The sequence below is a fragment of the Electrophorus electricus genome, chromosome 10, assembly GCF_013358815.1.
Source record: "Electrophorus electricus isolate fEleEle1 chromosome 10, fEleEle1.pri, whole genome shotgun sequence".
NCBI classification, from domain to species: Eukaryota; Metazoa; Chordata; class Actinopteri; order Gymnotiformes; family Gymnotidae; genus Electrophorus; species Electrophorus electricus.
This window is the reverse complement of record NC_049544.1, coordinates 796,127-821,667: the sequence shown is the minus strand read 5'-3', so window position 1 is coordinate 821,667 and position 25,541 is coordinate 796,127. Positions and strand designations below refer to the sequence as shown.

At 44.7% G+C, this 25,541-nt stretch overlaps 2 protein-coding genes across 6 annotated transcripts; both read right to left on the bottom strand.

Moving 5' to 3' along the window:
- Positions 1 to 667: 667 nt before the first annotated feature.
- Positions 668 to 18,565, bottom strand: snx27b (sorting nexin 27b). 5 transcript variants are annotated; one of them, XM_035530844.1, is made up of 14 exons: positions 18,130 to 18,565; positions 11,881 to 12,112; positions 11,449 to 11,641; positions 10,482 to 10,546; positions 9,294 to 9,296; positions 7,552 to 7,656; positions 6,091 to 6,169; positions 5,423 to 5,586; positions 5,240 to 5,344; positions 4,909 to 5,058; positions 3,797 to 3,925; positions 3,660 to 3,719; positions 3,506 to 3,554; positions 668 to 3,366 (listed from the first exon to the last, which is right to left on the bottom strand). In XM_035530844.1, exons 1-14 carry the CDS (start codon positions 18,429 to 18,431, stop codon positions 3,299 to 3,301), a joined length of 1,704 nt encoding a protein of 567 aa, XP_035386737.1. In that variant the 5' UTR covers positions 18,432 to 18,565; the 3' UTR covers positions 668 to 3,298. The 5 variants fall into 5 exon arrangements, with proteins under 5 accessions (XP_035386737.1, XP_035386739.1, XP_035386736.1 ...); XM_035530846.1 differs by lacking the exon at positions 9,294 to 9,296 and adding an exon at positions 8,601 to 8,609 and having other exon boundaries at positions 5,255 to 5,344; XM_035530843.1 differs by lacking the exon at positions 9,294 to 9,296 and having other exon boundaries at positions 10,473 to 10,546.
- Positions 18,566 to 21,051: 2,486 nt separating this feature from the next.
- LOC113591711 (ictacalcin-like) lies at positions 21,052 to 23,174 on the bottom strand. The gene is made up of 3 exons (XM_027032324.2): positions 23,067 to 23,174; positions 21,515 to 21,657; positions 21,052 to 21,338 (listed from the first exon to the last, which is right to left on the bottom strand). Exons 2-3 carry the CDS (start codon positions 21,650 to 21,652, stop codon positions 21,192 to 21,194), a joined length of 285 nt encoding a protein of 94 aa, XP_026888125.1. The 5' UTR covers positions 21,653 to 21,657; positions 23,067 to 23,174; the 3' UTR covers positions 21,052 to 21,191.
- Between the last annotated feature and the right edge of the window lie 2,367 nt (positions 23,175 to 25,541).

Here is a 25,541-nt window from a genome sequence, read left to right as displayed (position 1 = left end):
CTTAGGACATCCGAATACCTCCTCAGACACGTGCATCACTGCTGGGGACAGCAGCAAACCACCGTCATCCATCACCATGTGCTCCAAACTGGTCCTTAACGACGCCAGAAGAAGGTGCACATACAACACAACGCTACGAATAAAGCAGTCAGGGAGTGGATTTCCTGTTACTGTATAGAGGCTTAAAAAGCACAGCAGAGAAAAGGCCTGAGAAAGTTTCTCCTGTTTATTGAGATTCTTATCACCACTTAGTTTGCACGACTTGGGTCTCGGGTTTCAGGTCCTGCTTGTTCTTTAATTGTTAACAGCCCGATACGATCACAGGGCTAAATGTGGACGACGTACTGACCCGAGGAAAGCGATCAGGCTGGGGTAAGCGATCCCGTCACTCTTTAGAAGGCCACAACCTTGCTCCTTTTGCCTTCCCTTTTACTAATCCCCCTCCCCAAATAATTTGAAAGTAAGCAGCAGAACGAAGCCAATAAGACCAGCCCCATAGGAAGGCCGAGATCTAAAAACTGTTCCAAAAGTAAGTGGAATATTCCTGAATTCAGACTTGATAATGTCCGAAAATGACACGCGATGAGTTTGCTATTGCCTAAATGTCGTGCAAGGGTTCTTCCCGGTTCCTCAAAACATGTCACAAGAAGTTGATACAAAAAGCTTCCTCAATTAAAATGATTTATTTAAAAGAATATCTTACAATTTCTTATAATGCTGTGAACAAACTTTACCAAACACATTATAGATGTAATTATTTCATCTGCTTGTTTCCAAACACTTCTGTGTGACTTTTTGCTTCATCTGCCAACAGGTTTTCCACCTGGCGCGTTTCAGGTCACTACTGTTGTGTCCTTCAGAATGGCTCTGTGACAACGGTCTATACACTTCATTAGAAAAGATTTGCTTAAAACACGTGCTGCTGAAAATACAGTTCAGAAAGATCTTGTCTGATATTCAAATAAATGAGAGGTTATTTAACCTGGAGTGCGTCCAGGACCAACAGAGCACATCCACCAACGGCTGGAGGGCGGAACAGCAGGTGCTGTAGCTGTACAGTAAGCAGAGCTCTTCTGTAATAATGAGGTGCACTGAAACCTCTGAGCCCCTAAACACTACGCTACGTGTGTGTGTGTGTGTGTGTGTGTTTTCACTACTGATAATCCAGTGTGCTCATACTTCTTGATATTCGGGAATGTCGGACCAGTCTAGTGACGTAACGTATGTAACGTAAGTGCCTGACTGCACAGAGACACTGAACGTTCTTGGGGAGATACTGAATATACACGTCAGACGCATTAGGATTTTAAACTCAGGGAGCAGAATCTCAGTTTCCCCTTAACATAACCGGACGGCGTCTGCGTTCGGTTACTATCCGGAATGAGTTACACTGGGGGAAAAAGAACTTGCTTCAACTGACACATGATGGTACATTACATGTATGATATGTAGTAAATTTAAACCTTTAAGGTGGGGGAGGGGGGTGGTAAATCAGATTGTCCATGTGTTAGTGAATGAGGTAACATGCACAGACAGAAACAAACCCCTCAGCGCCAAGATGGCAGGGTACAGGTCACACAGAGTTAATACTTTAAGTGCAAATCATTACTGGGCCTCATCACCAAACTCGCATGCGCCTGCGCTAAAGGAAACAGACTTTAAAAAGAAATACAGGAAACAAACGTGACAGGAAAATGTATACAGAGTTCACCCAGCAGTAAGGGACTAAAGAACCCTGCAAGAGGTCAAAGCTACTGTACCTACTGCTCACGTAGAGGACACAGGCCACAAAGTGACACGCTAAATGCTAGCAAAACAAAACATTAAACAAACAACCAAACAAAACTGAAACACGACTTTGGGCCGTCCCTTACCTGCATATTGGTGGCCATGCACACATGAATACCTTCCTTAACAGGTCTGATTGCTTCATGTTTTTCAAGAACCACAAAACAAACAGCAACAACAAATCCTCCAAAGGAATCATCTTACCAAGGAGCAACTTAGATGGATATGCACATAAAAACCAAAAAAAATCCCATGAGTATTAGTGCGATTGTTTTGTGTTGCATGACTGTATTGGACATATTCAGTATGAAATGTCTCCAGACCTTAAACTTCACAGCATTTATGGTACTTACAGACAAGGAAAGTTATGACCGGACCGAACCCAAGAGAGACGACCAGCTGCACATTCTCTAGTCCTGCCGCTGGGTTGTGTGAGTTCCGACGGTTAAACGTGAGTGTAGATCATAATACTGTTGTACTGCACAACACAGTACTGCACACACTGGTGCAATTCCTCACAAATAAAATGTGTTTAAACTGAAAACAAACAAACAAACACTTGCTTACCCCTAAAAGAGCTTACCTTAAATGTTAAAAGGGGGGGGGGGGGGGTGATCAAAGAAGCATTAAACAAAAGTCTTACTGCCAACAAATTGGAAAGGACAATGCAGCAGTCAAACAGCCTCTGCTGAGAGGCAGAAGACACTTGCTCATTGGTCTCATTGGTCCTGCATGTCCTGGCAGAAGACGCTCGTGTCTCATTGGTCCTGCGTGTCCTAGTGGACTGTGGAGTTTTACATCTGCACTTTGGAATGATGTCCTTGTGGTTCCTCTGTTCAGACTCTAAACCAGTGCTTTGTGCTGATACACTCTGAGGGCCACGCTGTTTTACGTGATGCGTTTGTTAAGCATCAGGATGATGTTGCCGGTGGCAACCATGGCAGGTGCCTGGACATACATCCTAGACTCTTGCTCTCGTCAACCTGGTTCCCCCCCCCGGTTCATCCTGCCTCATGATTAAAAATGTTCACAGGTAGTAGGGACTAGTAGGAGTTACCCTGCATGCTTCAGTCACCAGGACCAATCACAGTGCAGGGGCCAGTCTTTAGGACCAGTGGAGCTGGGGGGGGGGGGGTACACAGACCCATCATGTCCAGCATGTACTTAAAGAGAATGTAGCCAGTCTCCTGGACCTTTACCTCATCAGTTTCTTCACAAAAAGTCTCATCAGAAACTTTCAGCGCCATTCAAGTCAGTTTAGTCCCCAAAGAGATGATGAGTGAAGTCTGGAAAATGTCTTTTAATTCACCTTTTAAGCTTGTTTGCGTATTTCCACTATTGTATGTACTGAAGATTTTATTCTTTTTTCTTTTGAATGTAATGACTTAGTGGGCAGGCTGTGATGCACAAGCCACCCCACATGTGACTGAGTTGGACCAGGGCTCCTCTGAGTTGTGTTTCTGTGTGTGTGTGTGTTCGTGTGTGTGTATGTGTGTGTGTGTGTGTGTGTTCAGGGGGTGACGATCTCGTGCCTCAGGTGCCTCCATCCCTTCTGTGCCTCAACATTTGGAAGATATTCTGCAAAAGGAGAGGAGTGTCAGAGCAAAACCAGACATACAAACATACGCACACACACCTACCCACACCCTTATCAGGACACTGAAAGAAGATGATTAGATAAAGTCAGGTAGGCTAAGCCTTACCTTACTACACATACCATCTTTACTGCAGTTCTTGTTGTCTTTATCTGTGGCCTCTTCCTCCACCTGAAACCATAAAGCCCCTAGTTGGTGCACATTCTACCACTCATACACTCACGCTCTACATATCACATGCTCTAGATGTCACTCTCCATCCATGAAGTCCCGTACCTCTCTCCTCCATTTGAGCTCACAGAAGACCCGCTCAAAGCACTCGTGCATGTAGTTGAACTGTTGGTGAGAAGGATTATTACCACTCAGTGGGCTTGTGTGCGCGCGCGTGTGTCAGGATGTGTGTATTGACTCACGTATGGAGTGAAGATTTTCACCCAGCGGGGTTTCTTCTCGGCCCGTGCATACTCGAAGCAGAAAGCCATACCCTCCTCATCTGTGTCCCACCTCTGCATCTCCAGCCACTCGAACGCAATCACTTGATTCTGTGTGTGTGTGTGTGAAGGAAAAAAAAAGGAGAACATGGTAAATGTAACCACACGTACACGCACACACACAGTTATGGTAGAACTAGGCTCTCTCCCTCACCTCCACACACACACACACACACACACACACACACACACACACACACACAAAGAACTAGGCTCTCTCCCTCACATCCACACACACAGAACTAGGCTCTCTCCCTCACCTCCACACACACACACACACACACACACACACACACAAAGAACTAGGCTCTCTCCCTCACCTCCACACACACACACACACACAAAGAACTAGGCTCTCTCCCTCACATCCACACACACAGAACTAGGCTCTCTCCCTCACCTCCACACACACACACACACACACAGAACTAGGCTCTCTCCCTCACCTCCACACACACACACACAGAACTAGGCTCTCTCCCTCACCTCCACACACACACACACACACACACACACAAAGAACTAGGCTCTCTCCCTCACCTCCATACACACACACACACACACACACACACACACACAAAGAACTAGGCTCTCTCCCTCACATCCACACACACAGAACTAGGCTCTCTCCCTCACCTCCATACACACACACACACACACACACACACACACACAAAGAACTAGGCTCTCTCCATCACCTCCACACACACACACACAGAACTAGGCTCTCTCCCTCACCTCCATACACACACACACACACACACACACACACACACACAAAGAACTAGGCTCTCTCCATCACCTCCACACACACACACACACACACACAGAACTAGGCTCTCTCCCTCACCTCCATACACACACACACACACACACACAAAGAACTAGGCTCTCTCCATCACCTCCACACACACACACACAGAACTAGGCTCTCTCCCTCACCTCCATACACACACACACACACACACAAAGAACTAGGCTCTCTCCATCACCTCCACACACACACACACACAGAACTAGGCTCTCTCCCTCACCTCCAAGGTTCCCTCGTCGGTGCAGGCGTGCAGTTTGAAGTGGTGGATACTTATCGCCGTGACAACGTGGCCTTTACGGCGTGAGTCACAAGCACAGTGAGGAAAGACAATCTCATTATAGCCCTCACAAGTCCTCACCATGTTCAGATACTGGAGAGAGGGGAGGGGAGGCACACACACATTTATGTCCATTTGAATACTGAGCACCATTTTAATTCATTTTTCACTACTTATGTGATGTAACACGCAACCACATTCACTTCCCTACTTTCAGCAGAACTGAGAGAGAAATAACTTAAATTGTTTTGATGACCCCCTCACACACACTCACCATGGTGACACTCACCATGGAAATTTTCCTCTGTTCGGCCAGTTTCTGCAGCTGGTACGATTTCTCCTCCACCTTAATGAGTCCTTTCTTCACGTCATCCAGAGCCTGAGAGAGGGAGAGAATGTTGGAACAGTCGATGGAGAACCACCACATCCGCGCATGAGGCGTGTGTGTGGCATGCACCTGGTGGAAGCAGAAGTTGATGGCCAGCTCGTTGTTGTTGAGCAGGGTCTCCTCCTCGGTGGTGAAGAGCCACTTACGTAGGGTAAGGCAGGTCCCCGTCACGGCCGACGTGTAGTTCTGCACGTACAGCTTGTGAGGGAACTCGTTGGGGGCCAGTTTCCGCACTGACAGACACGCGAGACAGAAACAGCTGTAGAATTATTCTGATGATCCCCTCCGACACACAGGCCGTGGTACTGACACGTTGCTCTTTCCACAGACAAACGGCAGGGACTCTCACAACTCTCTTTTGCTAGAACTTCAGTGTCACTTTACTGTCCACAGTTCCTTGATCATTTTAAAACTGTGAAGATGGTCCCCTGCGCATGACCTCACTGACCGTGCCGTCACCCACTGGCAGGGAGTGTGCCCTCCAATGCCAATGAAACACAACACTAGTCGAAAGTGTGCTTGCAGGAACCAGAGAAGACTGTTGGAGTGGTTTCGATTATCTCAGTACCAGTGCACTCTGCTCATTGAAACTTGAGCTGAGCATGGTGTGAAGGATCCTCCCCACACATGAAAGAGCTGTCTCTGTGGCCCGCCCACAGAAGCACAGGTGAGGTTCTGAGAGTGGTGTGGCCTGCCCACAGGTGAGGATTGTAAGATCAGAAGGCAAAGCCACTTACCAAAGGAATGATTGATGACTTCAAAAAGGGCAAAGTAACTGGCAGTAATATTGTCCATCCCAACCTTCAATACCGCAGCCTGAGACAGGAGGGAGAGAGACAGGGTGAGGGAGCACAGAGTTGTCACTTCTGCAGAAGTAAAATCTATAAGCATTTAGAAATTGAAGGTTTATGTTATTGTGCTTATATATTGTATTCCTGCACATTGGATTTTTGTTAAATACATGAGCTCCCCATTTCAGGCGAAGTGGAGAACATAAACATAACATGTACAACCTGGCTACAACTCTGACTGACTGACTGTGACCCACAGACATCTTCAGACTTTGTGGATATTCTCCTCACACTTTTCTAGGTTTGTAGTGACCCAGTAGTATATCCTGCTTAGGAATGTTGAATCATTTATCTTGCTACACAGTCCAGCCAAGCATTTAGGACAGACACTGTCTCCACCGGCCTCACAGATCAGGTGCCATCTTGCACTCTGGTGTTTATTCTCTTCCTCAAGACACTGTCTATAAGTTTGCCCCAAGACACATAGAGGCTCAGGACACTGCAGGCTTTTTCACAAACCACGTCTTTCTCTTCCTGACACTCAACAGCAGCTTGCAGCTGCTCATGGTCAGATGAAAACTAGGGTTTTGTTTTTTAATCTCCATCCAGACTGAATGTGTTCTCCAGTCACCCACTACCATGGTGCTTCCTGGACTATTGAGTCATTGGCTATCGCCAAGATCAATGGTAAATTCAACCAGGTGACTTTAATAAATCCCAAACATTTTAAACACGTCTGACAGAAGGCCACCTTTACTAGGACCGATCCGTGTGAATGAACCCATGTGATGTGACTGCAAGCTCACTCAGGTTACAGTTTATATTCACTTTATACATAATTTCATGTCATACCTTATTCACTATTTAAATCCAGAAATGGAGGCTAATGCAAATAAAAGTGAAATAAAACCAAAATGTAAATAAAAAGTAAGTAAATGGCACATTATCTGCCATTTTTCAATGCCAAAATTAACTACCTTTTCCCCCCTCTCACTACTTGCTCTGCCCCTTATTCTTACTATTCTAGTGTCTTTTGTCACCCAAAGGAGAAGTCTTGGTTCCTCTGGAGGTGGTTCCTCAAGCTCTAGGGAGTTTCTCCTCACCACTGTCTGTAAAGCTGTAAAGCTGCTTTGTGACATCATCTGTTGTAAAAAGTGCTATATAAATTTAATTTTGACTTTGGAAAAGACGCTGAATAAGGCTTATGCAAAATGTTCATCTGATGACCAGCGCATGTCTGAATGAGCGTGAGACCAAGGTGGGTCATTTCTGATCTCCTGAAGAAGGTTTCAAGACTCGGTGTAGTGAATCAAGCTGCTCTTCGAAACATTCTGTGCAGTTTTACCTGTAATTGGTTTCTATGAAAACCGTGTCACTTGTGCAGTGCTGTACCGATGTGTGCAATACCTGGTAGACCTGGTCTGTAGTGCAGTTTTTCCGCACACGGACAGTTATAGTGGCTTTATCCGGCATGGCTATTCTCAATTCCACATCAGAAACCCCGTTATAATTCTGGGGGAAGGTGGACAGAGAGATATATGTGACTCAGACAGAAGTAAACAGACAGGCCATAAGCACCCAAGGACTGCACTGAAAAGGCTGAAAGACTAAACAGAAGGGAGGGAGGGATGAGTGGACAAAAAACATGTTCAGGGAAACAAATCTTCAACAACTAGTGGAATGCATGTGCACAGTGAACAGTTCACCTCTTACATCAGACGCACAAACCTCTTTACAAGTCATTTGTGTCTGATCAGAACGCTCGCTGCACAAAAATAGAAAAAGCAAGCAAAAGTCCAGACTTGTTACAGGGCTTGTCTGTATATTACACCTTCTGAAATATTAGCAATGTGTTGCTCTACTTTTCCACAGTAATTATAGTGCATGTGAAAATTATAGGTCATTCCAGGCCCTACAGGTCATGTCATGTATTTTCTTGAAAATAATAATAATAATAATAATGTGAAAACTTCTATTAAATTCATGAGACCCTGCAAAATCCTTCAGCTCTACTCCAAATATTTTTAGTTATACATTTTTTAAATTTTCACTTTCTTGTAATCCAATTTTGTTTTTGTGCAGCATTAATCAAGTTCACATCTAGATCATTTGCTACTGTGCAATAGTAAAGTTGGAGGCATCACAACACTGTCTGAAGAAAGCAATATTCTGGTGATGTGGCATCACCAAATCAAAACAGGCAATTCTCAACTTCAGTAATTCCTTGTGTTCCATTAGTTTGGGCTGGCTGTCTGATGACCCCCCCCCCCCGTACAAGAGTGCTCTATGATATCTCTAAAGAGTGCACTCGATGTACCTACGGGGTATGAGGCATCCATTAAGCAATCAGACCAAGCCTGTCTCAGGCTGGATTAGCCCAGACTGGCTTTACTGTTTTCCAATACTACTAGTTTATGATGTGAGAAATTAGTTTAGCGCTGTGCTAATTTACTTACCAGCTGTAACTTGTTAATTTGTTGAGCCCAAGCAAAAACAGGATCAGTAGGTTACATACAGAGATAAAAAATCTTGATGTCAACATAGTACAAATATCTACCTATGAAATAAAACCACAGAATCTAATATTACAACCAGTGAAAATTAGGAAAAATCTTTTCTCCATATATTATGGAATAAGGTGGAGTAATATATAATTCCATTATATGTTGACAATAAATATTAACACTTTCCCTTAAAGATTCAAGGAAAATGTAATAATTCTTCTTGGGGCAAATAGTCAAAATATCTTTTAAAAGTTTATTTACGTTAACATTCAGCACTTGTATATCTGAGGCCAATACTTACATGAATACATGTTGTAAATTATCCATAAGGTTTATTGGATGTTCCAAAAAAATTTCAACCCAATCCAGAGAAAAAAAAAAAAAAAGGTAATTGGTGAATCTTTAAATAAATATACAAGCATACTTCAAAAATTCAACACTAAAAAAGTATTTTGCAAGGTTTAAATTTAATATTACTTTTCAAGAAAATCCATTATATGAACTGGAAGACCTGTGCAAGTTAGCATGGAGTGACTGTAGAAAATTTGCCATATACAGCCCGTGTTCTCTGAGAATTATACAGGTGACACTGCTAATAAATACCTTAGCACAACAAACTGGATTACTTAACTGAAATCAGGACACCAGCTAAAGGCCGTAAAGGTCGGACAGTGATGTCATTTATCAGCCTTTCTCTGTGGTCAAAGTCACATGGCTTGTTTGTAACACCTGAATTGGTTTTAATTGGTCCACATTTCAGGATATTTCAAGAATGTTCTTTACTGCCCATTGTTTCCAGGCATAAGCTTCAGTAAGAGTTGTGCACACAAAGTTGTTGAACTGATGTAATTAAATAATTAAAAACATAACTAATGTTTAAGATATTGTAAATGGTAAAATATCAATCTATTGGTAGCTAAATATCTGTATTACAAATTACAACTATGTGCAACCTATTAAGACAATACTGAACCCTTTATTTATGTATTTTAAACATTACTGGACTTATTTTATCTGTTGGATCTTTAGTAAATATCAGAACACCCACAAAACACTCATCTGGAATTTGAGGGGAAAAATTTATTTGTTACAGGACTTGTATGCATTCTTTTCAGCAATATCAGTATTGCCACAATACTGCCAATGCTATGATAATGACTTAAAAAATGTTCTGTGCAGTTCTGACATATTGACATAGTAAGGGGATTATCGCTATGAGGGATACCGTTAATACTACACGTGCTCAACATGCAGTCAAGACCCTTGCGTGTTTCATAATCCAGTCCTTAGTAACCTTAGACAGTATACATCTGTGCTCCAGCTCCCAACACACCAACTGTGAGAACATGGAACAGATATGTGGGATACAGAAATATGTAGGGTAGAGATTCCCAAGAACTAGATTGGGAGGTGCCACACTAACTTGATACAATTAATATCAGCTAGTTACAGGTTATACATTATGACCAGTTAGTGAGAGGGCTCTGAAGTGGGGGCACAGCTGGAGAAACTCCAGTAAAGTTGCATTAAAGTGCATGACAGCTAGAAGCAAACTGTCCTCTTACAACTACAGTGAGGTTTCACACTTACCTCAACTTTGCTACCTGGAACCTGAGCCATAGCTACCTCGAACCCTAGCCCTAGCTACCTCGAACCCTAGCCATAGCTGCCTACATTTTATAACATGTTTCAAAATCTAACTTATAAATTGTTGCAATATTGGGCTCTGTAACACTGCAATATGTAAATAAGCTCTGTAACAAGTCACAAATTATTTGGTGTGCATTCTAGGTGTTCTTAACACTGTTTTATGCTGCATTTTACCTGACTTACCTCATCTGACTCCGATAGGAAGTCCTGCATGATGTCACTCTCCCCAATCACCCGCACGGAACAGACTGTCAAAAGTGAGACAACCAGGGAAACATCATGAGATTTAAAACATTTTAAAAACTAAGGGCCATACCATCTATCTGGGCATTTAAAAACAAACTCACGCTGAGTTCATATCAGACAAGTCACCAACACTTCTCCATTTCAGTTTCATTCAACGTCATTAAAAATACTGAAATTTCATCAAAACAATGTGGAAATTGGACACACGGATGTGTGTGCAGGCTAAACAGAGGCTGGGAAAATTCTCCCTGCATCAGATTTCTGTGGCCTGGGCCACAATGTGCTCGGTGTTTGTCAGCTTCTGATGACATTGTCAGGCGGGCGGGGGACGGGGTGGATTATGGCAGTCAAATGATTCAACACTGTTTTAACATGAACAACGTGAACTCGTACAGGACTACTGGTTGCATTTGTAGTTTTTATTTCTCCATATACACCAAATCGCTGGCTTTACAGACCAATCCTTACACTTGGTCTTTAATCCTTGATCTATTGTGCTGCCCATCACCTTATTATGCCAGGCTTCTAAACTGCTTCACCTGACATACTGGATCCCAGGACCACTGGAGACACCATGCTCAGATTATATTCTCTGCCCAGATGATGATACTATTCTCTCTGCTCAAAATAACCTCACTCATAATGTGAGGTGGGTTTACTTCCAACAATAAGAATGTGGATTAGGTACTACTGAGTTAGACACTTCTTAGGGTTTACGTGGTTCTACTGTCTCACCCTTACATCAGACAGACAACAGAGATTGCATATGTGCCCTTCCCTGCAGGTTCCTGCTCCACACTGCCCTATGGGTCTTAATAACCAGGTGCTAAACGCTTCACACGTGTAACCGCTCGTAATGAATCTGTCTGTGTGCGGTTTGGCAGTTCCTCTCCCTGCCTCTCACCTCTCTCCAGGTATTCCTCCAGGCCTCGCCGGCGGGTGTCTAGCTGCTGCTCGGACAGGGAGAAGGGCCACTTCCCCGGAAGCTTGGGGAACGTGAAGGTGGCGAACTCCCGCTTCAGGTTCTGATGCAGGATGGCAAACTCCCGGTAGCGCTTAGAGCACAACTGTCGGCCGGCCATGTACACGTTATATACCTGGGGCCAAACATAGGGAACCCTAGTACCGGGGCACTGCTTGTACACATTATAGTACCATGTAGCTTACTTACAGCCCATAGCAAATTAATTCTAGTTATTGGCTACCCCAAGAATCACACAACAATTATGCACAAGATGTATTAATTTATGTAAGAGAGCAGAATACAATGTAAATTCCTTAAACACGATGGTGGACGACACTGCATAAACGTAACCACGGTTTAGCCCATGCTCACCACAAACTTCTCGCCACTCTGCTCCACGTGCTTGTAGGTGGGCACAGAGATGGGCACAGCCTGCTTGTCGCTGTAGTCGTAGCAGGACTGCACCGAGCCGTCGTCACCGGGGTCGAGGCTGTCCGTCTCCGGCTGGGGCACCGACAGGACGGCCAACACCAGCTCCCGCTCCCCGGCACGGATCAGGTCCACCACCTGCTTATGGGTGGCCCCCTCCACACTTACACCATTACTGCAGTGAAGTGGGGGAGAGGTGTAGGCATTGGTTACACTGGCACAGTAGCTGTGACTGCCTGAAGCCTGAGACTTTTGTGCCCTTCTTGGCTTGGGCATGACCCCAGTGTGCTCTTGCAGCACTCATATCTCACCACGAGGTCACGTATGCTTGTGAGATAACAGAGCGTGTACGTTAGCATGGTACATGGTTCAAACCGCAGTTTGAGACTGCTGTAGGATGTACCTTCAGAAGCCTTTCTGCCATGGACCAGAGAGAGACTTTATTTCAACCCTGCTCTCTTCTAAAAACCTTTTATTTCTTTTCAGGGACTCTGTGATGGGAGCGAGTTGACCAGAGATATATAAGAGGTATAATATTTCCTACAAGGTATTCATGACCTGCAGCTCCAGACTTCTGCTGTGGTGATAACACTCGATCACTTTCCAGACACGACTTCACCAGGCAGATATCTAACCAGGGAAGCGGGCTGCACTCCCCTGGGCGAACACCATGAAGATGTGTCAACTAAACTGTACAAATCAGCAAGATGTGAGACACACACACAGTTTTAAAATAGCTGACTCAACAAAATGTCCCCTCTTTCTTCCTAATTCAGCATTTACTCTAGCTCTATTAGTTCTTTACACTGAGCCACTAGAAGACAGAATCTCACAGAGGGAATCATGTGAACGGCTGTGTGTCCTTCATGTGCTCCCCATCTAAAGCACAGAGTGCGACAGACACTCACAGGCCTTCCAGCAGCAGCTCCCACTCATAAGAATGACAGTTCCAAAACACAATTTCAATCTGCTTTGAAAATGTCCCTTCGAAAGTTGGATCTAAATCCCTTTCAGTCCGTAGGCTACACCCGTCTTTTACTGCATCGTCCTGGAAGTGTTCTGGAGCTGCCGTGAGAGCAGTTTCAGCTCCTCTCTACTGCAGTGGTGGCTGACAAAAACATTCTGGGTGGGGTTGTTTTTGGCAGTCAATTTCAGGACCTAATGCACCTTAAACTACTATCCTAATATAACTTAACCCTACTGTGCTGGCAAGGATTCATTCCATGAGAAATGATAAAGCACTTTTTGTAATTCGCTCTGGAATAGAGCATCTGCCAAATGCTGTAAATGTACTGCTCTGTGAAATAGCCAGTAATTGTTTAATCGGCATTAAAAGTCAAAAGATTAACAGTAAGTGATTAATTGTTACTTGCAGCTATAATCTCCTCAGACATAAGGTACACTATGCAACGTCAGATTACAGATTAAGTCTTGGTCAGAAACATGTATAGTAATATTAGCAAAATATTAAAACAAAATTAGGAATTTCTAGACATCAAAATATTGCTGGATGACATTTTATGCTACACACAAAGAAAACTAATTTATTTTGCGATGCGATTTTATGCATGATGCGTAGATTAGCGTAAATTTGTGCGTCTTACACACAAACTGTAAAAACCCTGTGGAAGTTATCTTGTACATCTTTTTTATTTTGAGAGGTGAAGCTGTTTTCTTAACGTTCACAGTGAAAAACATTGAATATTTTGTTAACTAAAAGAGTATTTTTAAACAAATAGAAAGCTTGCATTTTAAAAGTTAATGCAGTGGCCTTACATCTAGCAGTACCACTAAAACACACAGCTAGCTAGCTAAAGTTAGCAAGCTACAAGTTAGATACAGAACAACCACTAAATTAGCTACGCAACAAGCTGTTAGCTAACATTGGCAGTATGAATTACAATCTACCACAAAATACACAATGCACAACTTGACTAGCTAAGTGGCCATCTTAGCAAGCTACTCAGAACTTTAGTTTCTTCACAAAATGTTCTCTCAAAAGGATTTTGGTGAAGAGATCTTATTAAATTAGGGGGTGACAAATCTCGTGTCTTGCGTCAGCTGCCTCTACTCCACCGACCGACCGACTATCAACAACGTCAGCTGCCTCTACTCCACCGACCGACCGACTATCAACAACGTCAGCTGCCTCTACTCCACCGACCGACCGACTATCAACAACGTCAGCTGCCTCTACTCCACCGACCGACCGACTATCAACAACGTCAGCTGCCTCTACTCCACCGACCGACCGACTATCAACAACGTCAGCTGCCTCTACTCCACCGACCGACCGACTATCAACAACGTCAGCTGCCTCTACTCCACCGACCGGCCGACTATCAACGTCAGCTGCCTCTACTCCACCGACCGACCATCAACAACGTCAGCTGCCTCTACTCCACCGACCGACCGACTATCAACAACGTCAGCTGCCTCTACTCCACCGACCGACCGACTATCAACAACGTCAGCTGCCTCTACTCCACCGACCGACCGACTATCAACAACGTCAGCTGCCTCTACTCCACCGACCGACCGACTATCAACGTCAGCTGCCTCTACTCCACCGACCGACCGACTATCAACAACGTCAGCTGCCTCTACTCCACCGACCGACCGACTATCAACAACGTCAGCTGCCTCTACTCCACCGACCGACCGACTATCAACAACGTCAGCTGCCTCTACTCCACCGACCGACCGACTATCAACAACGTCAGCTGCCTCTACTCCACCGACCGACCGACTATCAACAACGTCAGCTGCCTCTACTCCACCGACCGACTGACTATCAACAACGTCAGCTGCCTCTACTCCACCGACCGACTGACTATCAACAACGTCAGCTGCCTCTACTCCACCGACCGACTATCAACAACGTCAGCTGCCTCTACTCACCGACCGACTGACTATCAACAACATCAGCTGCCTCTACTCCACCGACCGACTGACTATCAACAACGTCAGCTGCCTCTACTCCACCGACCGACCATCAACAACGTCAGCTGCCTCTAATCCACCGACCGACCGACTGACTATCAACAACGTCAGCTGCCTCTACTCCACCGACCGACTGACTATCAATAACGTCAGCTGCCTCTACTCCACCGACCGACTGACTATCAATAACGTCAGCTGTCTCTACTCCACCGACTGACTATCAACAACGTCAGCTGCCTCTACTCCACCGACCGACCGACTATCAACAACGTCAGCTGCCTCTAATCCACCGACCGACCGACTGACTATCAACAACGTCAGCTGCCTCTACTCCACCGACCGACCGACTATCAACAACGTCAGCTGCCTCTACTCCACCGACCGACTATCAATAACGTCAGCTGCCTCTACTCCACCGACCGATTGACTATCAATAACGTCAGCTGCCTCTACTCCACCGACCGACTGACTATCAATAACGTCAGCTGCCTCTACTCCACCGACCGACTGACTATCAATAACGTCAGCTGTCTCTACTCCACCGACTGACTATCAATAACGTCAGCTGCCTCTACTCCACCGACTGACTGACTATCAATAACGTCAGCTGTCTCTACTCCACATTAAAAATGTTTATTTTCCACCAGGGAAATCTAGCGCCCTCTATGGGCCAGCCACCACTGCTCTACTGTAGTACTGGTGTTCTCCAGAGATCAGCTGTTGGTCCATTGCCATTCTCCATATACACCAAATCGCTGGGTTTATAGACCAATCCTTACACTTGGTCTTTAATCCTTGAGCTATTGTGCTATCCATCACCTTATTATACCAGGCTTCTAAACTGCTTCACCTGGCATACTGGATCCCAGGACCACTGGAGACACCATGCCCAGATTATATTCCCATGTCCAGATAATATTCTCTCTGCTCAAACTAACCTGACTCATAATGTGAGGTAGGTTTAATTAGACCCAACAAGAATCTTCAAATGTGGATTAGGAACCACGGAGTTATACACTTCTTGGATGGATAACCCATTCACACATCAGTTCACATTTTGACTTCACTCCAGCTTCCATGCCTGAAAACTGAACCTTGTGTACTGGGAAGAGGATTTGAGCAAACATCTGGACCTCCTGGTGGCCCCCAACAACTGAGAAACACTAAGAAACACCGACCTGTAACATACATCAATTTACAGAAGCAAGTTGGACTTAACAGTATCTGTCCCATGTCTTGTTTACCACATTAAACAGATCATCTAAGTGATGCTGTTAAAAAGGTGACTTCAGATCAGACTGTGTGTTTAAAGCCTTTGTACAATATGCTAAAGCACAGAACTAGATCTGAGTGACATTAGCTGGTCAGGTTTCACTACACAAAGAAAAGCACAGCCATGTCAAGGAGAATATTGGCAGATCAAAAATGGATTCTTGCACATATGTGAGAAAACTGCAGCTACAATTTTATTCCCCCATTTATTTGGGAAGCTCTGCAAGTTTCTATTTCAGATATCCTCATCTATCCAGCACCTGGGCTATTAGTACAGCTTTGTGAACAGGAGAGGCTTCATTCTAGAAACATGAGTGATGAGTCAGTCAGTAAGCCATGGCCATGGATTCAGGCATCCACTGTTTGTTATCTGGCATTAACATAAACAAAAAAAAGCACTCCCATAATAAAAGGGAGACCAACACCAGCACAGGAAGACACATATTCAATATTGATATTCAACATCACCTCTGAAGCATGATTCATCATACACACTTTTGTATATTATTTAACAGACAAAAGAAGGTTCTGTGACTTTCACTACATCACATAGTTTGGGTATCCGTTCTATCCGTTTGCCCTGAGCTGGTGGTGATGTTGAGTTTGTACAGCCTCCAACACCAGAGAAATGCATTCCTCACCATAGCAACCTGCTTCAGCATCAAGAGTTGCCTTGGTGAATATTAAAATGTTGAGGAAATCTAGGCTAAGGCAAGAGTGGCAATCACACACAGACAGCAACGGCAATTACAGACAGATCAAGATGAAAAAGCTTAACAATAATAGGGAAAAACCTTTTAATTTTTTACAAAGTTTTCTTATCTTTGAAGGCAGAAAGGTGCCAAAGGCTTCATTAGCTAACAAGATGATAAAGAAAGAGACATTGTGTGCTGGTGTATGTGAGAAGAATTTGCAACGGCCATAAGCATTCTAACACAAACCTTCTTTTCATCCACATGAGATGGCCATTCAAACAGCTGACTCTGGCTTGCAAATGTGCTACTATGCATGGACTATAAAATTAGACTAATAGCTCTGTTATACTCAGCCACTTTTAAAACAAAGCTGGGGAGTTTAAGATGTATCAGACTATAGGTCAAGTTATTCTAAATGTGTTTCGCCAAACAATTTGCATTTTCTGTCATCTCTCAAGGACAGATATTACTGGACTAACACGAAATTTAATTACCAACACCAGTATCTATTTATCTAGCCATGCTGTGGTAGATATAACGGTTTAGTGTATTCAGAATATTAGAATATCCAGTCTCTATCTTTTTAGCCTGCTGCATTTACTTTGCACCCAGCTAGCCTCTGTAAATTCGTCTGCTGTCTGAACTCTGATTTGAGAAGTGTTTAGTTATTCACGTCCTCAGCATCTTGCTGGCTAAGGTTAAATTAAAGTTAGATTAAGGTCATGGTGGCTGTTTATAGCCAGGAAACGTTAACCTAACTGGCTTCTAATACAAGAGACAGCCAGCAAATTAGTTTACCGAGCTAGCTAGGATGGTAATCATGGCAGCATCCTAGATAGCTATATTACTTACAATATTACTATATTGCAATCCCAAAACAGTGTTTTACACTCTTACAGTAACTGGCCAAGCACCAACCTCGGTGTTAAGGTTATTTTAGTCACCTTAGCTGTTAGCGTATCTTAGCTATCGCTACATGTCCTGCACAAACGCTGTTGCCAGCTAACGCTAGCTAGGCTAGGCTAGCCGGTCTCGGCTCAGTCTTAGCTAACTAGGTATATTATATGTATAACTAGGTGTACTGAAATAACGTCCTACATTAACTCCAGTAGTTATACTGACATTATTAACTAATATTAGTTCTATTAAATGATATTACCCACATTAACTCTGCGTTTGTTAACTAACTAAGCTGTGATGTGTTGGCCATGTAGCAGGCTAGCAGCACAGCTAGGCTAGCTCCGTGTGTGCACGCCCGGTAGCCGTCAGCCCGGTAACTCACACTTCGAGAATGCGATCCCCCTTGGATATACCGGCTCGGTCGGCCGCTCCACCCGGTAAAACGGCACTGACGTGCTGCAGCGGCGCATACAGCTCTCCGTTGATGCTCCGCAACTGTCCGCCCTCGCTCACTTGCCCCCGCACGTTGAAGCCGTACCCGGACTCGGACTTCACCACGCGCACCAGCCGGGGCCCCGACGCACACGTCGCGAGGCCGCCGGCGCAGGTCGCCGCACCGACGCCGGAGCCATTCCGCGAGGACACAGCCGGACGAAGGACGTCTCCCTCCACAACGTCTGCCATGTTTAGCTCGGGAACGCGCGCTCAGGTCCGCCTCTACACCGCACAGCGATCGCGAGCTACATCAGATTACCGTCCGTGCGAGAGCGGCAAGTCCGAGACGCGAGGAACGGACGCCACGAGACCGCCCCATCACGAGGCACCGCTCTGTTTTCCTTGCACGTAACAACAAAAAAGTGCAACATGGGATATGTAGTAGGAGCCCGTGTCTCCTTTTGCGCAGCAGATTTCAATGCAATACTTAATTCAACATATTCGAATAAATGCACTGATCATTCATAACACCACCGTTGCAAGTCACTTAGTTTGCAGGAGCCCTGTGTCGGTCGCACGCATAGTGGCATGTGACTGGCAGAGTGGTGGCGCTCATGGCCCTGAGCCTCATACTTCCTTAGAGATCGGACAGGTCAGTAAGGGTTTCTCTTTGCTACTGTTATTTATTTATGTATTGATAGTTCGTGGTCGTACAGCTGTGTGGAACTGGAGACACTGAACATGCATTAATGGTGCCACGCGGGTCCTCATATGGTTTTTGTCACCGGGAAGGTCACTGTTGTGTCAGTTCGGGTATTATTACAGTTGGGCTTGGAAGGAGAGTGGGGAGAGTTCATTGTTAAGGCTTCTGCAGGTGATGGAGGGCAGTGTCCATAACAGCCCTAATGATGGGTCTGTGGTGTGGTGGGTCTGTGGTGTGGTGGGTCTGTGGTGTGGTGGGTCTGTGGTGTGGTGGGTCTGTGGTGTGGTGGGCCTGTGGTGTGGTGGGTCTGTGGTGTGGTGGCCTCCGAGGTGGTTTATCTTAGGTGGCTTCATTTGCTAAATACAGTTAACGGGAGGGGGAAGGAGAGAGAGAGAGAGAGAGAGAGAGAGAGAGAGAGAGAGAGAGAGAGAGAGAGAGAGAGAGAGAGAGAGAGAGAGAGAGAGAGAGGGAGGGAGTGAGAGAGAGAGAGGGAGAGAGAGAGGGAGAGAGAGAGAGAGCGAGCGAGAGAGGGAGAGAGAGAGAGAGAGAGAGATTGCAACTAAAAAGAAAAACATAAGAACTTTGAAAAGACCTTGTTTGGGTTTTTTTTTTTCATTTGACATTAGATAAAACTATATAAAACTAAATATATATGGTGCTTCACGTGTTTTAAAGCAGGTTCATCCTAAGGACTGATGCTAAGAATGAAAAAGAAAACTCTAAAACACCATAATTAAAAATGAACATAATAGCCCAATTTTGTGGTGGCTCAGTGGTTCAGGTACTTGCTGGTTCAAGTCCCACAACTGCCAAGGTGTCACTGTTGGGCCCCTGAGGAAGACCCTTAACTCTCAAGTTGTACTCAGTCATAATTGTAAGTCGCTTTGGATAAAAGCGTCAGCTAAATGCCATTAAATGTAAGTGTTAAATGTAGACCACAAGATGGAGACATTTACTACCAGAATGACCTGTTTGAACTTGTCTCTGGATGTAGTTTAGAACTGAATGCAGTGCTTGTTAGGGTGTACTTTTGGGTGTGGGTGTGTGTGATGTGTGTGTTTGTATGCGTGCGCCCTAACAGTTTTTGATGGAGTCTATTGGAGAACTTTATTATTATTATTATTATTATATAGAACTAATTATTAGTGCCATTAAGGGAGGCTACTAGGAGTTTTGTCACATTTGAGCTACTGGTGCAATCGCCTTTACCTCCCCCAGATCACGCGGCTGCACACACATTGCCAAGCACAGAGTGCCACTGGCCACTGAGAGGGAACGCTGCAATGGGGTCACAAGTCGTTTATTCTGAAAACAATGTGCACAGTGTATGCAGGTATCTATGATATCATGACACACACACAAACACACACACACATTGCTTGTGTGGCTAAGCATACAGTAACAGTAAGTGTGTATGTATGGATGCATGCAGTGATACAACAGGTTATCTGAGACCTTTTATATATTCCTGGTTGTTATTTTTTTATGGATTTATTTTTTATTGATAAGCCAGATCCAAACTTAACTCTAAAACAACTCCCTCCCTTTCTCTCTCTCCCTCCCTCCCTCCCTTCCTCCCTCCCTCTGTCTCTCTCTCTCTCTCTCTCTCTCCCTCCCTCCCTCTCTCTCTCTCTCTCTCTCTCTCTCCCTCCCTCTCTCCCTCCCTCCCTCCCTTCCTCCCTCTCCCTCTCTCTCTCTCTCTCTCCCTTACTCACTCACTCCCTCCCTCCCTCCCTCCCTCCCATCCTCCCTCACTCTCTCTCTCACCCTCCCTCCCACCCTCCCTTCCTCCCTCTCTCTCTCTCTCTCTCTCTCTCTCCCTCCCTCTCTCCCTTCCTCTCTCTCCCTCTCTTTCTCTCAGTTTCCTTCTGTCTCACCCATTTTGTCTCAGACTGTCTCTCATCTCATGTGCCGTGTAACTTGAGGAAGCCCCCAGGGTCTCTTTCACTATTTCCTGAGCTGTAGGGGTCAGCTATGATATCTCCCGATACCAGAATCTAATACTGTGTTTCCCATTTTACGTGGGTCATTATCACTGATTGACAGCTGTGATTAATGTGATTTAGAATATTTATCATGTATATGTAATTGGCTCATTGTCCAATTACCTGTTGCCCTTTACTCATATACAAATGTACACAACCACAAAATCACCACAGTATGAACTTTTATTTCAAACATAATAGTTTATTTCAGCTTTTTTTCCTTACAAGTCATCATTGTAGAGAATGCTAAGAAATGTTTATCTGAAGGGTTATATGTCTGTAATTAAAGAACATGGATGTATGTAGTTGAGGTTTTTCTTATCATTTGCTAGACTTTTGAAAGAACTCATTGCAGAGCATGGTCAAACACGCCACCAGTGTGACATACTCCTGGAAGTCAACGGTACCATCCGCATTCGCATCCAGGTCTTTAAAGATCTTGTCCAATGCTTTCTGGTCTGTGGTTTTCTGTTTTACAAACACAAATGTACACACACACACATAAAACGCAGTGCCCATTTATTTCAGACTTCTTCATATATCTTCCACACACACAGGAGAACCTTTGAGAGTCTTTGAAGTACGCTTGGTTCCATGGATGTGAGGCGTAGGACGTGACGTGAAGGTCAGTGAGTGTCACTCACCCCAAAGATGTCTCCGAGCTCATTGCTGAGCAGGTCCTTCAGCTCGGCCTTGCTCAGGGTGAACTTGTCTCCTTCCTTGCCAGAGTACTTATGGAAGGTAGTGATAAGCATCGCCATAGCTTGTTGCACCTGACTCATGATGACTTGTTTAAAAAGAACAAATCGCTTAATTACATGTTGTTGTTGTTGTCTATAAACACGATTAAGCACAACAATGTAACACAGTCATTTCGTAAATGAGGTGAACAATGTCTTATTTATTTATTTGTTTGTATGTTTATACATGCTTGCTGTGCTAACAATATCGTTCTTTCACATTGAAATTGAGTTGATCGTAGGTAACTATATTTTACTTCAGTGCAGTCTGCACTCTGCTTCAGTTATCTGGTTCATCACGGGCACACGGAGCATTTAGTGCTCGTACGTGGACAGAGATTAGCCTAAACAGGAAAGGGAATAACTGCAGTGAAAGCACCAAGGAAGGTGGTGCTGAGAACCCACACCCACACCTGGCCACGCCCAGCTCTGGCCTGCAGGAAGCAAGGGCGCGCTTTCTTCTGCCCTGTGATTGGATGGAGCACCCACAAGGTAGGAAGGGGGGAATGAAGGAAGTAAGACAAGGGTGGAGCGACAGAACAAAAGCATGAGGAGGAAAAAAGGGAGTGGTGCAGTAAATGACTGGTTTATACAAACGAGCAAACAACATGACCAGCACCCTCGGTAACACTGTAATTAAGATAATGAGTTAACGAACAAAGGAAGAGCATCGAGCTGCTGTCTGCAGACGAAGCATTTCTCCCTCTCTCTCTCTCTCTCTCTCTCTCTCTCGCGCTCTCTCTCTCTCTCTCTCTCGCGCTCTCTCTCTCTCTCTCTCTCTCTCTCTCGCGCGCGCTCTCTCTCTCTCTCGCGCTCTCTCTCTCGCTCTCTCTCGCGCTCTCTCTCTCTCTCTCCCTCTCTCTCTCTCTCCCTCTCTCTCTCTCGCGCTCGCTCTCTCTCTCTCTCTCTCTCTCTCTCGCGCGCTCTCTCTCTCTCTCGCGCTCTCTCTCTCTCGCGCTCTCTCTCTCCCCAACTCCCTCCTCCTCCAGCCTCTAAGTAAGTCTCATACTTCTGGCTGTTGTTGATCGCAGAGAGCCAAACCCTGCCTCAATACCAACACAAACTCTACATTAAGCCTGGAGCTCACACTGGAATAACTGTGAGAGACTAACAGTCAGCAAACAAAACAGAAAAATGTTTGTATGTGTTCTTTGAAGGAAGAGAGAGAGGGGGAGAGTAAGAAAAAGAGAGAGAGAGATTCTTTTCAAGTGCACTGCGTCACCCTGCACAGCATGAGCCCACAGTGCTAAAGGAAGCCACGTGAGCAGCCATACTGGCACATTTTCTCTGAGCGCAAAAAAAGTAAACAAAGCCACAACAGCAAAAACAACTGATGCATACGAACAGTAACACAAAGAAAATAAAGACTCGGCCAGTACTTCAGAGGAATGTACTGCACAGTCCTCGAGGCATTCACCCAGAAGCAAACCCACAACAGTTTTGTTCTTCTGCTCACCTTGTGTTCGCACGGAGATCTCGACCAGCAGACAGAAACAGGAAGGAGTGGCAGGGAGAGGCTGAGCCTGATGTTATATGTGAGTATCACCACACCCCCTGCCCTGCTCACTGCCTCTCAGCTTACAGGAAGCTCCCTCCTCCCCTTTCAGAGCGCCAAAAGTTCTGCAAGGCTCATCACCTCCGTAAGATCTGTGCAGACCCAGGCCTTTGTACGAGCCAGCATACACCACTGTGCTTCCTCCTTGGCACTACCACAGAAACCTTGTTTGCCCACTTCCCCGTACGGCCCTGAGGAGCTGGCCAGAGCGTCGTGTACCTCAGTGAAGTTTATTCTTTTTGAGGCCAGAGTTGCTTCGTCAGACCACAAGCAGCTCAGACTACATCCTTCACTCATGAAATAGTCTAGGTAGTGTTAGTGTATTTACCAAATCATTCACAGTCAGTGTAATAAGCGTAATAAACAAGGACCTGAAGAGCTTAACTGTACTCTACTACAGTGCCCAGCCTTCAGCTCACAGAAGGTTTGACCAAGTTCTGAATAATGAGGCCTGTACATATAAAGAAGAGGGTGTGTCTGCATGCGGGTTACGAGTGTTATAATGATTCATCACCACATATAGAAGACAAGGCAGACAGAACCAGCCACAAATTAAGCACATGCAAGTAACAAATGAGTGAATGTGTCATTGATCACATTATTAAAGCTGAATGCTGCCTTAAATACAGTGGCACCTAATGGACAGTTTTAGCAGATGGTCACATGGTGCTCTAAACACAAATACATGTACATTTACATTTACAGCATTTATCAGACGATCTTATCCAGAGCGACTTCCAAAAGTGCTTTTGTCATTTCCTCATAGAACATATCCTAGTACAGTACAGTAGGTTAGAGTCCAACATACCAATGATCTAGAATACTGTAGAATACAGGGATCAGTGTTAATAACAATACTCTATAATGAGAACTCAAACACCAGTGCTAGGCATCTACTTGACAGGTCTTATGTTATCCATTAGCTGTTTTACTATTTAGCAGCAGCAAATCCTTTCTACAGTTATGTTAAGCCCCTGATAAGAAGGGAAGCCCTCCAGACCGGACCCATGCATTGTACCTGCGCCGTGTCAGGTGTGCCTAACGTGTAGAGCCGGTTCTGGGAGACGGGGGATTCAGCTGGCGTTGTTGAATCACTAGTGGAAAATCTTTTGAAATTAAGAGTTTACTTGTGTCTGGCAAATGGCCCATTGAGTGATATATATGTTTTAAGTTACACATTACCAGTATTGTTATATCCTCTCGAATACATGCAGATACAGCTGAACAAAAGCAAACTCGCAAAATATGTAGATCCCACACAACTTCTGAATTTTCCCAAGTACACAGTGAAAGGTTTTCTGTGTGTGGTAGGCTATTGGGGAGACGTTTGTGCAAGGCTACAACTAGGACAAAGGCATATCTAAATAATCAAAATAAAATAAACAGATTTAAATAAAGATGGTCAGTAGGTGACCTGTCTATAGTCCCCAAACCAGTTTGCCTGCATTTCAGTGGTGTTTGCATTGGCTTATCCTCTGATGACTTGGTTTAAACTGTCAGAACAGACACCTTCAGTAGCTATTTTGGTTACATTTGCAGTATTTATCTGACACTTTTATCTAAAGCAACTTACAATTATGAGTGAATAAGACATGAGTAGTTGAGGGTTAAGAGTCTTGCTCAGGGGCCCGAGAGTGGCAGCTTGCTGGTGGTGGGACTTGAACTGGCAACCTTCTGATTACTAGTCCAGTGCCTTCACAAGCCGTCACTGAAAAGCCGTTTTAAGTTCTACCTTTACAGCCAAAACTCTCTGTTCCAGTTCAGTAATTGCATTTGTCAGTTGCTTGGAGTTTTTCCAAAATCATTTTCAAAGCCTTTTATTCACACTAGCAGCGATGTTAACATCTGTGATGTTAGATTAGTACTCCTCATTACAGGGTTGTGCGTGATCATATGGTTATGTGGTAATACACAGTCAAGCAGCACGGAGTTTTGCACAAATGTAGGGCACGCCAAACGAAGCGTAGTTTTATCGCGGCTGCACACGCATTGGCTGTTTCAGTGAGGTTCCGTGTTTTTGGTTAAGGTTTCATGTTTGCTACAGCTTGTTTCTATGGTGATAGTATTTGTTGTTGCCTTAACAACCGACATTTCCTTTTGTCTTTGGTATAATGAAAAACGTTTTGCCTGAAGCAAATGGTTTGCGTGTTTATATGCCACAAAAATTAGCCATATTGAAGACAAACAATGATAGGGGTGTGTGTGTGTGTGTGTGTGTGTGTGTGTGTGTGTGTGTGTGTGTGTGTGTGTGTGTGTGTGTGTGTGCGTGCTAGTGAAACAGTAAAATCAGGAATGGCTGCTGGACAGCTCTAGTATAATCAGTAGGCAGTGAGTTACAGCCAATGAGTGACTCCGTCAAAGGTGGAGAAAAAAATT

Bases quoted from the DNA above. Each gene is read 5' to 3' on its own strand.
- snx27b (XM_035530843.1), bottom strand. From the start codon at position 18,431: ATGGCAGACGTTGTGGAGGGAGACGTCCTTCGTCCGGCTGTGTCCTCG. The intron at 11,642-11,880 runs GTGAGCATGGGC...GTTTGGCCCCAG, and splicing joins AGAGTGGCGAGAAGTTTGTG to GTATATAACGTGTACATGGC. The intron at 3,367-3,505 runs GTATGTGTAGTA...CTCCTTTTGCAG, and splicing joins CAAGAACTGCAGTAAAGATG to AATATCTTCCAAATGTTGAG.
- LOC113591711 (XM_027032324.2), bottom strand. From the start codon at position 21,652: ATGAGTCAGGTGCAACAAGCTATGGCGATGCTTATCACTACCTTCCAT. The intron at 21,339-21,514 runs GTGAGTGACACT...TTTGTAAAACAG, and splicing joins AGCTCGGAGACATCTTTGGG to AAAACCACAGACCAGAAAGC.